Genomic DNA, 18,965 nt, shown 5'->3' with positions numbered 1-18,965 from the left:
AAGCTAACTCAAAGCATTCTGTTTCAAAACAGCCTGTCTAGTTTATAAAAGAAACTCATTTAATTGTGATTACTGATTCAGATAAAAAGTGAGGACGGTGGCTCACGCCTGTAATCCTAGCACTCTGGGATGCCAAAATAGGTAGATTGCTTGAGCTCACAAGTTCAAGATCAGCCTCAACAAAAGTGAGACCCCATCTCTACTAAAAATAGAAAACTAGCTTGGTGCCTATAGCTCAAGTGGCTAGGGCATCAGCCACATACACCAGAGATGGCAGGTTTGAGCCCAGCCCGGGCCCACCAAACAGCAATGACAACTACAGCCAAAAAATAGGGCATTGTGGCGGGCGCCTGTGGTCCCAGCTACTTGGAAGGCTGAGGCAGGAGAATCGCTTAAGCCCAAAGAGTTTGAGGTTGCCGTGAGCTGTTACACCACAGCACTCTACCAAGGGCGACATAGTGAGACTGTGTCTCAAACAATATAAAATGAAAATAAAAAGAGAAAAACTGAGGCAAGAGGATTGCTTGAGCCTGAGTTGGAAGTTGCTGTGACCTATGATGCCATGGCATTCTACCCAAGGTGACAGCTTGAGACTCTGTGTCAAAAAAAAAAAAAGATAAAAATCTTTTTCTTTCTTAATTTGTTTTGTTTTGTTTTGTTTTTTTGAGACAGAGTCTCACTTTGTTACCCTCAATAGAGTGCTGTGGTGTCACAGCTCACAGCAACCTCAAATGCTTTGAGTTAGCTTGGGAAATTGCTGGGCTTTGGCAGGCGTGATAGCTCATGCCTGTAATCCCAGCATTTGGGAGGCCAAGGTGGGTGGATTGCATGAGCTCAGGAGTTTGTTTTTTTGAGGCAGAGTCTTACTCTGTCTGCCTTGGTAGAGTGCCATGGTGTCACAGCTCACAGCAACCTCCAACTCTTGGGCTTAAGCAATTCTCTTGCCTCAGCCTCCCAAGTAGCTGTGACTATAGGCACCTGCCCGGTTATTTTTTTGTTGTGGTTGTCATTGTTGTCATTGTTTAGCAGGCCTAGGCTGGGTTCAAACCCGCCACCCTTGGTGTATGTGGCCAGTGCCCTAACCACTGAGCTATGGGTGCAGAGCCATAAGCTCAGGAGCCTGAGCAAGAGCGAGACCCTGTGTTTTTTTTTTTTTTTTTTTGCAGTTTTTGGCCAGGGCTGGGTTTGAACCTGCCACCTCCAGCATATGGGGCCAGTGCCCTACTCCTTTGAGCCACAGGCGTCGCCCAAGAGACCCTGTCTTTAAAAAATAGCCAGGTGTTGTGGCAGGCACAGCCACAACAGCTACTTGGGAGGCTGAGGCAAGAGGATCTCTTGAGGAGAGGATCAAGAGAGATCCTCTTGAGCCCAAGAGTTTGAGGTTGTGTGGAGCTCAGATGCCCCAGCACTCTACAGAGAGGAATCAAGTGAGACTCTGTCTTAAAATAAAAAAGAAAAATTGTTGGGCTTAAGGGATTCTTTTGCCTCAGCCTCCCAAGTAGCTGGGTAGTTTTTAGAGACGGAGTCTTGCTGTTACTCAATCTGGTCTCAAACTCATGGATTCAGGCAGTCTACCTACCATAGCCTCCCAGAATGCAAGGATTACAGGTGTGAGCCCTGCACTCAATGATAAAGGAAAAATCTTATTGTCTGGCATTTAGTTTTTTATCAGTTACAATTTTAAAGAAAAATTACCTAGTCAGTCAAATTATATCTTTTATTTCAAATTTGATTCAACAGTGTTTAGTGACTCCATCTTTGAAAAAGAAAAGTAGAAGTTCATCAAAATAAATTGGATACATGAGGTATGGGGACATTCTTAATTCTCACCATAAGATTTTTCAGCTGGGTGCAGTGGCTCATGCCTGCAATCCCAGCACTTTGGGAGGATGAGGTGGGCAGATCACCTGAGCCCAGGAGTTAGAGACCAGCCTGAGCAAGAGCAAGACCCCCATCTCTAAAAATAGCCAGGCATTGTAGCAGGCATATGTAGTCCCAGCTACTCAGAAGGCTAAGGCAAGAGAATTGCTTGAGCCCTAGAGTTTGAAGTTGCTGTGAACTACGATGATGACATGACACTCTACCAAGGGCAACAAAGTAAGACTCTGTCTCAAAAAAGATTTTTCAGGCTCGGCACCTGTAACTCAGTGAGCAGGGTGCCAGCCACATACACGAAGGCTGGCAAGTTGAGTTCGAGCTTGGCCCAGGCCTACTAAACAACAATGACAACTGCAACCAAAAAATAGCCGGGCATTGTGGCAGGTGCCTGTAGTCCCAGCTAGTGGGGAGGCTGAGGGAAGAGAATTGCTTAAGCCCAAGAATTTGAGATTGCTATGAGCTGTGATGCCACGGCACTCTACCGAAGGAGATGTAGTAAGACTCTGTCTCAGAAAAAAAAAAAAAGATTTTTCAACCAAAGAAACCTTGGAGTTAACACCTCACACAGAGTGATAGTAGAGTTACTATTTGTTTAGTTTTTCCTTTTAATAAAATGCATTAATTTTCTAAAAGGTAAATTAAATGTTTAAAAGCATCTTCTGGTATCATATATTCCTAATGGCCAAGAGATACCATGCCAGTGTTACTGCTCGAGAAGAATTTTCGTGTCTCACCAAGGTATGTTCTGATTCCCAGGGAAGGAAAATACAATCATGCAGCCTGCTTTGGTCTCCAGCCTGGCTGCCTTCTCCCTGATGGAAGCCGGATGCTGTCTGTGGCTGCCCTTGTGGTGAACTTCTCACAGCCAGCCGCAGGCCGTCCCTCTCTCCTGAGACATGACGAAGTTAGGACTTATTTCCATGAATTTGGTCATGTCATGCATCAGATTTGTGCACAGGTAAATGATTTGTTTATAGTAAACCTACCACCTGCTTCTCCACAATTTTTTTTTCCACTGCCTTCAAGTTTCTCCCCTTTCAGTAGTTTGGTTTAGGCAGAAACTGAATATGTTCAAGAATTTTGTAGGCCTTTTGCAGAAACGCAAAATATTCTTTATCACTTCCTCTTTTGCAAGGTATTTTTACACAAAGTTAATGTACCAGCAAAAGAGCTTTGTGTTGCATAATAGCCTGTGGAAAAAAACTAAGACTATCGCTAAGGAAGGGTTACAAATACTTTGCTTTTTCCTTTTAATTCTTTTCTTTTTCTTTTTTTTTTTTTTTTTTTTTGAGACAGAGCTTCAAGCTATCACCCTGGGTAGAGTGCCAGGGCATCACAGCTCACAGCAACCTCCAACTCCTGGGCTCAAGCGATTCTCCTGGCCTCCGCCTCCCAAGTAGCTGGGACTACAAGCACCTGCTACAATGCCCAGCTATTTTTTGGTTGCAGCCATCATTGTTGTTTGGCGGGTCTGGGCTGGATTCAAACCCACCAGCTCAGGTGTATGTGGCTGGTGCCTTCGCTGCTTGAGCCACAGGTGCTGAGCCCCTTTTAATTTTTTTCTTCTCCATAGAAATATGATGTAAGTGTCACAGAAAAACTGCTATAATTACCTATTCTGCTTATTAATGCTTTACTTCAACAGCTTCAACCCTCTCAGATCCTTTACTCCTTTCGTTTTGTTTTTTGTTTTTTTTTGTAGAGACAGAGTCTCACTTTATGGCCCTCGGTAGAGTGCCGTGGCCTCACACAGCTCACAGCAACCTCCAGCTCCTGGGCTTAAGCGATTCTCTTGCCTCAGCCTCCCGAGTAGCTGGGACTACAGGCGCCCACCACAACACCCGGTTATTTTTTGGTTGCAGTTTGGCCGGGGCTGGGTTTGAACCCGCCACCCTCCGTATATGGGGCCGGCGCCTTACCAACTGAGCCACAGGCGCTGTGCCCTTTACTCCTTTCTTAATAATAAATGTTTTGTAACAGCTCCCTTTACACACCTCAAAATTCATAGATAATATAGTGTAATGAGGCAGAGAATTTGCCCAGGGAGAGGTATGTGTGTGCCATGGACTAAAATTGGGCTATTTCTGATCATGAAAAATGCGTTTATTCTTAACTTTATAGCACAGTCCCTCTAAGTAGGCCTAATTATTCTAGCTTGAGCCAAATGAATTTGCTAATATTTAGCCATCATTAACATATGAAAATGTCTAGTTCAGTAGTTCAACCTAATAATTTAACTATACTGATACTAACAATAGTGGGGGGATAGTTTTCCAAATTTGAAATCTCTACATGTCTCTAAAAGTAAACTTTAGGCTCAAGCGGCTAAGGCGCTAGCCACATACACCTGAGCTGGTGGGTTCGAATCCAGCCCGGGCCCACCAAACAACAATGATGGCTGCAACCAAAAAATAGCCGGGCTCCACGCTATTTTTTGGTCCCAATAGTCCCAGCTACTTGGGAGGCGGAGACAGGAGACTCGCTTGAGCTCAGGAGTTGGAGGTTGCTGTGAGCTGTGATGCCACAGTACTCTACCCAGGGCAACAGCTTGAAGCTCTGTCCCAAAAAAAAAAAAAAAAGTAAACTTTAGAAAAAAATAACCTATTTATTAGAATAGTTTTAGATTTACAGAAAAGTTCCAAAGATAGTACAAATATTAACCTATGTGCCCCTTGCTCTTTTCCCCTACTTTTAACACCTTACATTACAGTAATAAGTCACAACTAAGAAGCCAGCATTGATATGGTACTCCTAATTAAACACCACACATTTGGATTTTTACTTGCTTTTCAAATCGTAATGGTCTTTCTCCATACAGAAAATCTTCTCTAAGTTAATAGGGTGCCCTCACAGAATATTAAAAAAAGACATTTTTTTATGTTTTTTAAGTGGTAATTCTTCAACATGACTATGCATTAAGACAAAGTATTCAGGAGGTTGTTTTATATATAATAACCCTGAATGAAGCAGCAAAATAACCGCAAACTGACAAAAGTGGCTTGTGTTGTCAACTTAACTCCAAGAAGGTAAGTTCATTTGGTTCAAGCTAGAATAGTTAGGCCTACTTAGAGGGACTGTGCTACAAGGTTAAGAATAAATGCATTTTTAATCAAAAGGATAAACACTGCCAAGTATACTTCGCCTCCAAAAAATAATCTAACTTTGGTATACATAATATATCTTGGTACTTTATAGTCTTAGAAATGAAAATTGTGTAAAAAATGCTTTACAAAAATATATATACAGTGGAGTTAGTTTTGAGGCTCACTTAATTATAGTTTTTTTCATTTATATGAATGTCCAGTAGAGCGTATGAATGACAAGCAGAATGTAGAACAGGTTTTTTGTTGTTCTGACGTATGTGGGATCAGTTCTGTGCATCTGGCATCCCTAGGCCCCAGAGCATGCCTAATTATTGTAATAACCAAGCATGTGTCTATTTATTTCCACAATGCTGTCATTTTTGTTTAAATGCAGTTTAATTTTTTCAATATTTTTTTCCAACACTTTTTCCAACATTTTGTTTAAGTCCTGATATAGCCATTTCTTTTCTTTTTCTTTTTTTTTTTTGAGACAGAGCCTCAAGCTGTCGCCCTAGGTATAGTGCCAGGGCATCACAGCTCACAGCAACCTCCAACTCCTGGGCTCAAGCGATTCTCCTGCCTCAGCCTCCTGAGTAGCTGGGACTACAGGCACCCGCCACAATGCCCGGCTATTTTTTGGTTGCAGCCATCATTGTTGTTTGGTGGGCCCGGGCTGGATGCGAACCTGCCAGCTCAGGTATATGTGGCTGGCGCCTTAGACACTTGAGCCACAGGCGCCAAGCCAATATAGCCATTTCTAACTTTTCTTTAATCCAAGGAAAAGAAATCTTTCAGAGTAATCTAATCTTTCTTTCTTAGACAATATTAAAATCTGTTATCGTAACCCTAGGGCTCCTGAAATATTTATTATGTGGACATTCCATTATTGTCCATTCTGTGGCTGACATTTCTTTTTTTTTTTTTTGTTGAGACAGGGTCCCACCCTGTGCCCCTGAGCAGAGTGCAGTGGGCGTGGTAGCTCACCACAACCTCAGACTCGGGCTGCGGGCACCCCGCTGCCTCAGCCTCCGGAAGCCGCTGGGATTACAGGCGCTCGCCGCAGCGCCCGGCTGGGTTTTTCCATTTTTTTCACGAGTCGGGGTCTCACTGTCGCTCAGGCGAGTCTCGAACTCCTGAGCTCAAGCGATTCTCCCTCCTCAGCCTCCCACAGTGCTGGGATTACAGGCGTGAGCCACCGTGCCCGGTGGCTGACATTTCTTTTAATTAGGATGACTCATGTTTACCTTTTCTAAAACATTTTTACGAGTAATTTAGAAATATCAAATACTTACTTTCTTTTTTTTTTTTTTTTTTTTTGTAGAGACAGAGTCTCACTGTACCGCCCTCGGGTAGAGTGCCGTGGCGTCACACGGCTCACAGCAACCTCTAACTCTTGGGCTTACGTGATTCTCTTGCCTCAGCCTCCCGAGCAGCTGTCAAATACTTACTTTCAAACTTATGAAATATAACTTGGATTATCCAAGATCTAATTATATATTTGTACGTAGTTAAGAATGGCCTGCTTAGAGAACAGTGGATCCTCAATGTTTGTGATCTGAGGACCCTATGAAAATCTGATTTTAGCTGCAGGTATCTCTTACAGAAAAACAGACCCAAGATTTTACGTTGAATTCCAAAGGGCTCGCAGACCCCTTGAAGCACAGACCATAATGAATCTCAAGTTAAGAATTATAGCAGGGAGGTGCCTGTGGCTCAGTGGGTAGGGCACCAGCCCCATATACTGAGGGTGGTGGGTTCAAACCCAGCCCCGACCAAAACTGCAACAACAATAAAAAAAAGTTATAAAAAAAAAAGAATTATAACAGTTTCCTCATTTGGATGTTGATTGTCAGCTGGTGATTCACAAGGAAGTAGTTTGGTGTGTTAATACATTCATTAAGATAATAGAGATCTTCAGACAGTGCTCTTGAGGAGTGTACTTTTTTCAGGCACAGTCTTCTTATAACCTCACCATGCCGTCTGTAGTCAGTTCACAATTCATCACGTTGTTCTCATTATTTCTTACATTATTTTTGATCCCTTGAGATAGCCACTTCGGTACTGGAAAATATTTTTCTTGGTACAGTGACTTTTTAGAGCTCTTTAACTTATGACCAAACTGAGTGTATATACTGCATTCACCAGTTTGGTATCTCGCTGTTGAAACAGTGGGCTATATTCATTTCTTACAGCTTTGCCTAACCTCATTCATGAACACAAGATGTGTCATACTGATGAGCAGCGTGTCGGCACAGTCCCTTGCTCGGTCATCTCCTCGTGAGATTATCTTTGAAAAATCTCTTGTTTGTCTGTTAATCTATTCAGATGTCCTATAATATTTTAAGAACTTTTAAGGTAATCATATTTGGATACAGCAATCACTACTTTTGTCTTTTGTAGGCACAGATTCAGATATTTTTAACTTTATAATAATTTCAGAACGTTTTTCTTTTTTTTTTTTTTTAACTTCGAGTCTACCAAGAGAGAACTTTCCATACTAACCCAAAATGGATGGTGGCAAATAAAGAGATTCATAACTTCTGTGTTTAGTAATACTTTTAACTCATCTAAGAAATACATAGTAAATAAAAGATTGGCTGTACATATTCAGTAGGTTGGTTTTAAGATAGGGCAGCTCAGTGTCTGAGTTCCCCACTGTGGCAGTCCACACGTTTGATGACCGGAAGAGCTCGTTTGAGCTCTTCATGGTAATATTTAAACTTGCTAGCAGGAACTTCCAGTTTTCAAACATGCGGATGCACTAGTTCAGTATGCCTACTATCTCATCATTCAGGAGATGAGTTTCACTCATATTTACTTGTGCTTACACTACTGGATAGGTCATTTCAAAGATAGGAATCAAGAGGTAGTATCTGTTCCTGTTTCATGGCTTTACTGTGGTTTGCTCTCTCGGTAATCACTGGCCTTTTGAACTTCTTTAGAATAGGCAAGTAATGCTTCTTAACAACCTCCATTGTAATGTCTGTGTGGGGTTGTGCCTTAAGAGCCCTAATGAGTTTTGAACTTTAAAGAGATAATTATTCTAAAGGAAGTGTGTCAGAATCATAATAAAGACTTCTTAATTAAAAGTGAAAGAAATGCCAGGCTGAGGCAAGAGAATCGCCTAAGCCCAGGAGGTGGAGGTTGCTGTGAGCTGTGATACGGCACTCTACCAAGGGCGGTAAGTGAGACTCTGTCTGTACAAAAAAAAAAAAGTGAAAGAAATGCGTAGGCAGAAAACTTCAAATTATGTGATTTCAAATCTGTTTATTTGTTAGAAAGACTATTAAAGGAATTGAATTAGATACTGTTGTAGATAAATATACCCTTATTAGTCAGAAAGGTACCCTAGTGTTAGGACTATAAGGCTCTGTATTAAAAATCATCTGTGTATCTGTGGGCCTACCTGTGGGACTTGGGGCAAGTTCTTTAACGTCTTTGAACTAACTCATCTTTATTACTCAGTAAATGGAGACAACAGCAATTCTTAACTCTTCTTCCCTAGAATATTGGGGAAATAAAACAAATATGTGAAATGGTACTTGGAAAAGCAGAAAGTGTCATACATATTTGAAGTATTCTTTTAGGATAAATCAGAAGTACACTACTCAAGGGCAGCGCCTGTGGCTCAGTGAGCAGGGCGCCGGCCCCATATACCAAGGGTGGTGGGTTCAAACCTGGCCCTGGCCAAACTGCAACAAAAAATAGCCAGGCATTGTGGTGGGCACTTGTAGTCCCAGCTACTTGGGAGGCTAAGGCAAGAGAATCACCTAAGCCCAAGAGATGGAGATTGCTGTGAGCTGTGACATCACAGCACTCTACCAAGGGCAGCAAAGTGAGATTCTATGTCTTAAAAAATATATATATATATACAGTACTCAAGGCGGCGCCTGTGGCTTAAAGGAGTGGGGTGCGGCCCCATACACCAGAGGTAGTGGGTTCAAACCCAGTCCCGGCCAGAAAAAAAAAAACAAGTACATTACTCAAAACTGGAAAGGAGAGGAGGCTTGGTGCCTATAGCTCAGTGACTAGGGCACCGTCCACATACACCAGGGCTGGGGGGGTTCAAATCCGCCCGGGCCTGCCAAATAACAATGACTACGACAAAAAAATAGCCAGGTGTTGTGGTGGGTACCTGTAGTCCCAGCTACTTGGGAAGGTGAGGCAAGAGAATTGCTTAAGCCTAAGAGTTTGAGGTTGCTGTGAGCTGTGACACTACAGCACTCTACTGAGGGAGACATAGTGAGACTCTGTCTCAAAAAAAAAAAAAAAAACCTGGAAAAGAGTTCTAAAAAGGACCAGTGATTCATTGCCACTTTAGGTTCAAGAGAATTCACAAATGCTTACCTTCAGTGGGGTTTGGGTTAGGATCTGTGAAGGTGATTGGAAACCATCAAGTTGTATTTATTTGGGGGGGTTGCCTCTTTTTTTTTTTTTTTTTTCGTAGTTTTTGACCAGGGATGGGTTTGAACCCACCACCTCCGGCATATGAGGCTGGCGCCTACTCCTCTGAGCCACAGGCACCGCCCGGTTGCCTCTTTTTATAGAGCTGGGTCAGGGTGTCTATGTTACCCAGGTTGATCTTGAACTCTTGGCCTCAAGTGATCCTCCCACCTCAGCCTCCTGAATAGCTGGGCCTACAGCCACGTGCCACTACACCTGGCTGTTTTGTTTTGTTTTGAAGATAGCTGTCTACTTAGAAGTTTGATTGCTGAAGCAAGAACAGAATGAGCAGTTTGGAGTTTGGGGAGTGGTAGCGGATTAGTTGAAGAGAAGTGTGGGGATATTTATCTTCAGCATTAACACCCAGGAATCAACACTTGGAGGAAGCCAAGGGCAAGCTTAGTCTGACCAGAGAAGACTTGTACCTGGCCAGCAGACCGTACAGGTGCAGAGGAAGAGTGGCAGCTGTGTCCTGAGCACAGACCAGGATCTGGGACTGTACACCGTGCTTTGGAGTCTGTCATTAATTTTATCCTCCTAACACTCTCTGAAGTAGATGAGTTCTCTTTTTTCCCCATTTTCCAAATGAAAAAATCTGAAACTTACAAGGACGTACCCGAGATCTGACAGTCATGCCCTTTACTGCGCTGCTTTATGCCTGTTCGATGCTCTCCGTCCGTGCACTAGAGAGAGCACTATTTCTTGTGGTCTGAATTTGTCCTTCCACTTCTGTATTCCTGTTGGATGAACTTCTTTCTCCTAATTTTATTAAATGACATTCTTTTTAATAATGTGGAATGAGTTTATGCAGTCCCACATTTCCCTCTGTGTGAACTGACCATTGAAGTTTCAGTCTTGAAATGAAGCAACCTGTCCCCAACCTTGTGGCCTCTGCCCACTGTCATCCTATTGCCTATCGCCAACTCCTGCACACCATTACAGTTTGTAGCTTAAGTATCAGATGTGGTTTCTTTTAGAATTTCATTATTGTTCTTTTAGTTATCTGTTTGTACATACACAAGCACACATTTATGGCATATGTGAACACAGATGAAATGCTGAGGTTTGAAACAGAATGCGAATCTATATGATGTTTAGAAATGTGCTTATTTCAATCATTTGCTTACTGAATTTATTTTAAATTTTTTTGGTTTGATTTTGTTCTTTTCTGAGACAGGGTCTTGCTCTATCACCCAGGCTGGAGTGCAGAGGCACAATCATAGCTCATTACAGCCCTGCTCTCCTGGACTCAAGCAGTCCTTCTGCCTCAGTCTTCTGAGTAGCTAGGACTACAGGTACACACCACCACAATTCAGCTAAAAAAAAAAAAAAAAAAACAGATGAGGTCTTGTGATAGGGCTCAGGCTGGTCTTGAATTCTTGGCTTCAAGCGATCCTCCTGCCTCAGCTTCCCAAAGTGCCAGCATTATAGTTGTGAGCTCCTATGCCTATCCATGCATTTTCTACATTTATTGTTTTTTAAATAATTAGAAAAAAATTATTTTTGAGACAGAGTTTCACTCTGCTGCTCAGGCTAGAGTACCATGGCATCAGCCCAGCTAACAGCAACTTCATACTCCTGGATTCAAGCAATCCTCCTGCCTCATCCTCCCCAGTAGCTGGGACTACAGGTGCCCGCCACACTGCCCATCTAATTTTTTCTACTTTTAGCTGATAAGGGGACTCGCTCTTATGCAGGCTGGCCTTTAACTCCTGAGCTCAAGGAATCCTCCTGCCTCAGCCTCCTACAGTGCTAGGATTACAGGCATGAGCCAACAGCCCTAGCCAAGAAACATATTTTCAAAGAAGGAAAATGTTCAGTTGATTTCTTACAAAATAGAATTAGTGGTTATCTGTTTCGTCTGACATGTTATACAAGGTATGATAGGATGGGATACAAAAGGAAGAAAAGTCATACTATCTTCAGTGCTTAGAAGTTCAGCTTGAGGACATGAGACGCAAAAATAAGAAAATTAAAAGCATATATTATTAAGTAAAATTTTAAGTATTGAGAAAAGACAATGGAGAAGTGATGTTAAGTTGAAGAAGGTCAGATGTCAAGTCAAGAATGATAGTAAGTGGCTGGGTATGATGGCTCACGTCTGTAATCCTAGCACTCTGGAAGGCCGAGGCAGGTGGATCACTTGAGCTCAGGAGTTCGTGACCAGCCTGAGAAAGAACGAGATTCCATGTCAGCTAAAAGTAGAAAAAATTAGCTGGGCATTGTGGTGGACGCCTGTAGTCTCAGCTACTGGGGAGGCTGAGGCAAGAGGATCACCTGAGCCCAAGAGTTTGAGGTTGCTGTGAGCTATGACACAATCGCACTCTACCCAGGGTGGCAAAGTAAGATTCTGTCTCAAAAAAAAAGAATGATAGGGCCAGGTGCAATGGTTTATGCCTATAATCCCAGCACTTGAGAGGCCAAGGCAGGTAGATTGCCTGAACTCACAGGTTCAAGACCAGCCTGAGCCACAGTGAGACCTTGTATCTCTAAAAATAGCCAGGCACTGTGGCAGGCGCCTGTAGTCCCAGCTATTTGGGGGGCTAAGGCAAGAGAATTGCTTAAGCCCAGGAGTTTGAGGTTGCTGTGAGGTATGATGCCACAGCACTCTACCGAGGGTGACAAAGTGAGCCTGTCTCAAAAAAAAAAAAAAAATGATAGAGAAAATATCTTACAGTTAAATTTGATTCTTCTACAGAAATCTTCTTACAGTTTCATTTATTTCACAGAAATTTAATGAGCATCTTCTACTTTCTGGACGTGCACTGGATTTTAGAAAAACAGTGGGAATAAAGCATACTCCCTAACTTTCTTAGCATGTGAGTTTGAATAGTGCCTTTATTGTTTTCATCTACAAAGAAGAAGTTTAAATAAGAAGTACCTAGTAAAGAAAATATAGGTAGTTTGAGGGCAAGCGGGTGAATCAAACCTTCTCTAGATTGTGTGTTATATCCCAGGTCCTTTAAATGATGGTGGTGATAAAATGGACCTGTTGAACTGTCAGCCTGTTGTGAAGATTACTAAAAAAGCTAACACATTCTATTTATTACTATTATTGCTTCTAGTGATCACTAGATATGTGTGAAACTATGACCTTTTAACCATCTACTTATGGGAAAGCCTAGTTGATGGTGACTTTTTTTTTTTACTACCTTTCCTTTTTCATAAACTTTTCCACCGTCCCTGGATTTAAGGCTAGATCAGACTGATCAGGATGTGGAACAGCTGCTAAGAAATCAATAGTGGGACACTTCAGACAGCCAACTCAGTTCTCCTGAGGCCTGTCCTTTTTCTTGAGCACAATACACTTAACTGATTTCAGCAAGTGCCTTTTCTTTGAGTTGGGATTTGCTATCATGAAAATAACACTTGGTTGTAACCACTAAAAGCAACTGTTCTCTTAATTAGAACAATAACCCTTGAGAATTTGGCTTTCTTACAGAAGAGAATTCTGTTTTATCTGCGAGGTATAAGTAGTAATCAGAGCCTATAAGCTAGTATAACCAACACCTTCAAATTGTTTGTATTGAAAACTATATAAGGGCGGCGCCTGTGGCTCAAGGAGTGGGGCACGGGCCCCATGTGCCGGAGGTGGTGGGTTCAGACCCAGCCCTGGCCAAAAACTGCAAAAAAAAAAAAAAAAAGAAGAAAACTATATAAAGCATTTTTTGGGTCCTTTGGACCAAAAGTTAAAGACATACTTGCTGGCTGATCAACAATGAGTACTAGTTCAGCAGCCGTGATATTTTGCATGCGAGGACCTGTCAGGCAGCTAGATTGTCTGCCCATGGTTTCTGTGTGGAAATACACAGTGACTGACTATACATTCTTTTCTCTTGAGAATTTATTATTTGCTGGAAATTGAGCTTTTCAATTTTATAGGTTCTTTGTCCTTTTCAGTTGAAAAATACTTAAATGATGTTGTCTAAGGGACACACACAGAATTGGCATGACTAACTTTCAGGGAAATTAGTAAGCAGAGGGTTATTTTTAGCTTTTACTCCTTACAAACATTTCCTTTTGTTCTTTAAAAGACATTGTTGATCTTTCATTCATTTGCTGTGCTCTCTGTCCCCTGCAAAATGGCTTTTGGATAGAACAGGCCCTCTCTTCTCTGCAGTGCGTGACATATAACTGAATGGATTCTTATTTTATTCACTTTTAACTCTAAAGTTATTCATTTGTTCATGTTTTTTCTGGATACTGAATACTCTTCCCCCCACCACCAAACATATACACAAACATACACATTTTTATTGTTGTTATTTGGACTTGATTATCCCCTTCCTACTAACTCTAAAAATCTTCACACAAGCAAGATACACAATATGCATATTTTTTTCAATATATGGTCTTAGCAATGATGTGATTTTGCCTTTGTTTGTTCCTTAAAAACCATAATCTTCAGAAAATTGTGCAGTTAGAATAACAGAATCTCAAATTTACAGTGGGCAGGCCTTTACACCTTAACTTCACATTCAATCTTTGAAAAGTCTCCCAGTATATAGTAAAGTCAAATTTCTAAGGAAGCACACGGAAAACTTACCTTAACTCTTTACATAAAGTGGAAGTAGAGTTTACCGTAAGACCTTTCTATTTTAGATCCCTTCCTAGAGGAGTTACTTTGTAAATCATGATTCAGTCTTTTTCATTGTTCTTAGCATTTGTGCTTAAGATTGTGAGTTATGGGCTGGGCGTGGTGGATCACGCTTATAATTCCAGTGCTCTGGGAGGCCAAAGCGGATGGATCGCCTGAGCTCACAGATTAGAGACCAGCCTGGTCCAGAGAGAGATCACATCTATAAAAATAGCCAGGCATTGTGGTGGGCACCTGTAGTCCCAGCTACGAGGGAGACTGAAGCAAGAGAATTGCTTTAGCCTAAGAGTCTGAGGTTGCTGTGAGGTCTGCTGCCATGGTACTCTACCAGGGGGTGACAAAGTGAGACTCTTTCTCAAAAAAAAAAAAAAAAAAAGATGGTGAGTTATGGAATCAGACTGCCTAGTTTCAAGTCATAGTTATGCAAGGGTCATTACAAAAGTTTTGAGATACACAAAAATCAAGAAGTGTAAAATCCGCACAGAGGGAAACAAATGAAGAAACCCTTCCAGTAATGCTGATAAACTGAGCAAGTTGAAACTTGTGCAAATGAATCAGAAAGACTGCTGTTGACTGTGTTTTTTGGAAGTGAAATAATGGGCCATAACACAGTCTATCTCAACATTTCCATAGTGGGCTGCGCCTATGGCTCAAAGGAGTAGGGCGCTGGCCCCATACGCCAGAGGTGGTGGGTTCAAACCCAGCCCTGGCCAGAAACTGAAAAAAAAAAAAAAAAACCTCCCATAGTGACCTATATACTATTAATCTCTGTATACTTCAGTTTCCTTATCTCAGAAATGAAGATAATAGTACTTCATACAGTTGTTTCGAGATTTAAGCCCGGTAATCCGCGTAAAGCGCCTACTGCACAGGCATACTTTCTATCATCAGGCTTCGCAGATACTGTGGTCTTCGCAAAGTGAAGGTTGTGCTGCAGCCTTGCGTCAAGCAAGTCTGTCAGCGCTTTTTTTCCAACAGTATGTGCTCAGTTTGCATCTGGCTGTCACATTGTGCTCACTTTGTGTCTTTGTCACATTTTGGAAATTTTCACAATATTTTGAACTTTTTCACTGTTATTATACCTGTTACGGTAATCTGTATTCAGTGACTTCGATGTTAGTATTGTAATTGTTTTGGAGTGCTGCAAACCATGGTGAACTTAATCCATAAATTCTGACTGCTCCACCCACTGGCCATTTCTTGTCCTTTTTCCTTTCCTCACACACAACAATATTGAAATTAAACCAATCAATACCTCTAGAATGGCCTCTTAATTGTTCAGGTGAAAGGAAGAGTCACATGTCTCTAACTTTAAATCAAAAACTAGAAATGATTCAGCTTAGCGAGGAAGGCATGTCGAAAGCTGAGATAGGCTAAAAGCTAGGCCTCCTGGGCTGGATAGTTAGCTAAGAATTGAAGACAAAGAAAAAGTTCTTGAAGTTCTACTCCAGTGAACACACAAGTGATAAGAAAGTGAAACAGCCTTATTAATGATATGAAAAAACTTTCAGCAGTCTGGATGAAAGAGCAAACCAGCCACCAGATTGTCTTAAGACAAAACTTAATCCAAAGCAAGGCCTTCAATCATTCTCTTCAATTCTGACAGGATAAAGAAGTAGCAGAAGAAAAGCTGGAAGTTAGCAGAGGTTGGTTTTTGAGGTTTTAAGGAAAGAAGCCATCTGTGTAACATAAAAATGCAAGGTGGCACAGCCTGTGCCTGTGCTGATGGAGAAGCTACAACAGGTTATTCAGAAGATCTAACTGAGATCGTTAATGAAGGTGGCTACACTAAACAACAGTTGTTTTGTTTTGTTTTCCGAGACAGTCTCACTATGTTGCCCTCAGTGCTGTAGTGAGTGCTGTAGTGTCACAGTTCACAGCAACCTCCAACTCTCGGGCTTAAGAGATTCTCTTGCCTCAGCCGCCCAAGTAGCTGGGACTACAGGCGCCCACCCCAACTGTGGGCTGTTTTTTTGGTTGCAGTTGTCATTGTTGTTTAGCTGGCCCGAGCTGCATTCGAACCCGCCAGCCTTGGTGTATGTGGCTGGCTCTGTACCCACTATGCTACGGGCACCAAGCCTAAACAATAGATTTTTAATGCATACGAAATAGCTTTCTTTTTTTTTTTTTTTTTTTTTTAATTTGGTCAGGGCTGGGTTTGAACCCGCCACCTCTGGCATGTGGGACCGGCGCCCTACCCGCTGAGCCACAGGCGCCACCCACTTTCTTTTTTTTTTTTTTTTGTAGAGACAGAGTCTCACTTTATGGCCCTCGGTAGAGTGCCATGCATCACGCAACCTCCAACTCCTGGGCTTAAGCGATTCTCTTGCCTCAGCCTCCTGAGTAGCTGGGACTACAGGTGCCCGCCACAACGCCCAGCTATTTTTTGGTTGCAGTTCAGCCGGGGCAGGGTTTGAACCCGCCACCCTCGGTATATGGGGCCGGCGCCTTACCAACTGAGCCACAGGCGCCGCCCTACGAAATAGCTTTCTATTGGAAGAAGATGCTACCAAGGACTTTCATAGCTAGAGAGAAGTGTATTTTTTGTTTGTTTGTTTGTTTGTTTTTGCAGTCTTTGGCCAGGGCTGGGTTTGAACCCACCACCTCCGCATATGGGGCCAGCGCCCTACTCCTTTGAGCCACAGGTGCCGCCCAGCTAGAGAGAAGTTAACACCTGGTTTCAAAGCTTCAAACGATAGGCTGGCTCTCATTAGGAGCTAATGAAACTGACGGATTTTACCTTGAAGCCAATGTTCATTTGCCATTCCAAAATTCCTAGACCCTTAGGAATTATGGTAAAGCTACTCTGCCTGTGTTCTACATGTTCTACAAATAGAACAGCTAAGCCTGGATGATAGCACATCTGTTTATAGCACAGCTTACTGTTTTAAGTCCATTGTAGTGACCTGCTCAGAAAAACAGATTCCTTTCAAAATATTAGTGCTCTTTGACAATGCACCCAGTCACCCAAGAGCTTGATGGAGATGTACAGGAGATTATTGTTTTCATGCTGTTAACACAGCATCCATTCTGCTGCCCATGATCAAGGAGTAATTTCGACCTTCAAGTCTAATTTTTAAGAAATACATGTTTTAAAGCTATGCTGCTATAGGTAGTTATTCCTCTGTAAATAAAGTGAACTGAAAATCTCTTGAAAGGATTCACCATTCCAGATGCCATTTAGAACATTCAAGATTTATGAGAAGAGCTCAAAATATCAACAACAGGAGTTTATAAGAAGTTGATTCCAATCCTCGTGGATACTTTGAGGAATTCAAGATTTCAGTGGAAGAAGGAACTGCAAATGTGGTAGAAATAACAGAAGAATTACAAGTAGAGCCTAAAGATATGACTGAATTGCTGCAATCTCATGATCAAACTAATGGCTGAGGAGTTTATAGACGACCAAAGAAAATGGTTTCTTGAGATGAGGTGTACTGGTAAAGATTCCGTGAACATTGTTGAAATGACCACAAAGAATTTAGAATATTACATAAACAGTTGATAAACCAGCGGGTTTGAGGGTATTGACTCCAACTTTGAAAGTTCTACTTTGGATAGATTGTATCTAACAACATCATATCCTACAGAAAAATCTTTCCTGAAAAGAAGATTCAACTGATGTGGCAAACTTTACTGTTGTCTTATTTTAAGAAATTGCCTCAGCCACTCCAACTTCAGCAACCACCACCCTAATCAGTCAGCAGCCATCAACACTGAGGTAAGACCCTCCACCAGGAAACAGATTACCATTCACTGAAGGCTAAGGGAATTGTTAGCATTTTTTCACATTAAAGTCTTTTTAATTAAGGTTTGTATGTTTTTCTAGGCATAATTTCTCACACTGAATAGACTGTAGTTTAGTGTAAACATAACTTTTATATGCAGTGGGATACCAAAATATTTGTGTGACTCACTTTATTGCAATATTCTTTTATTGCTTTAGTCTGGAACCAAACCTGCCATATCTCTGAGGTGTGTCTGTAATGCGTGACATAGTAAAGTCTCAACAGATGTTAGCTATTATACTTATTGTACATATAAGATTGTTTTATCTATAACTTAGGCTGTAATCTAAGAATCTTACATACCACATGAGGCAAAATATTTAATGTCTTTCCTTGCCTCTTTTCCTATAAGAGTTCTTTATTGAGATGGCCTTACCAGAGGTGGCCTAATTCCAGCACCTAGTGAATTTAGTTTTCCTTGGCCCTTCCATATTTGCAGCTCTTCATATCTAGAATCAGCACAATTATAATGGGAAGTCAAGCAAAACATTGTTTCGCATAAAGAGAGGGAGGCAGAATGAGATGGCGCAGACATCTGTGCCTCTGCCCTGGGCCAAAAGCAGAGTGCTTATTTGCTGCTGGTTCAGCACCCCATCTGCTGCCTTCTCTGGTGGTTAAGTCCTTCTTCCTTTTCCCCTCAGTTTAGAGCCCCAGGGATGTGAAGTCAGAGAGAGAAGGTTGGAATGCAAAACATCTGAGGAGAAAAACAGGACAGAGGTTCAGGGAAAGACAACAGAATGATGAGCCTCATTCTGCCCGTGCCCCAGTCGGGTAAACGCTAGGCCTTCTCTGCCAATGACAATTTTATGAGTGTATGAAAGACGGTGTGTCATTGGGTGTTGGGTCAGAAAAAGGAAAAAAAAAAAGAAGATGACTGTGTGAAGGTTAAAAAACACTAGCTCATTCTAATGAATCTCCATTTTTCTGCTTTAGAGCTTTTTTGACATCTGACTCAAGAATATACTGAACTTTGTTTTTTTAACCCTTCTAAGCTTTTCTTTTTAATTTTTAGTCCAGGCCCTCAGAATAAGACCTTTATTTTTACCAGCAGTGCTCTAACTTTTGAATATATCCTTTGTTTCATTTTTCCTGTACCATTTAACTTACTCCACTTGCCAATTAATTAATTTACAGACCTAAATTCCACTGAAATGGTTTTCTTATTTTACAGTAACA

At 41.7% G+C, this 18,965-nt stretch overlaps 1 protein-coding gene across 1 annotated transcript in view; it reads left to right on the top strand.

Moving 5' to 3' along the window:
* NLN (neurolysin) overlaps positions 1–18,965 on the top strand; it is a 112,966-nt gene that overhangs the window by 77,942 nt on the left and 16,059 nt on the right. Inside the window, exon 9 of the mRNA XM_053589708.1 lies at positions 2,635–2,836. Coding sequence (XP_053445683.1) covers positions 2,635–2,836 — 202 coding nt within the window. The remainder of the gene's footprint in view (positions 1–2,634; positions 2,837–18,965) is intronic.

Source organism: Nycticebus coucang, chromosome 1 (assembly GCF_027406575.1).
Source record: "Nycticebus coucang isolate mNycCou1 chromosome 1, mNycCou1.pri, whole genome shotgun sequence".
Taxonomy (NCBI): domain Eukaryota; kingdom Metazoa; phylum Chordata; class Mammalia; order Primates; family Lorisidae; genus Nycticebus; species Nycticebus coucang.
This window is presented reverse-complemented; position numbering and strand designations above follow the sequence as displayed.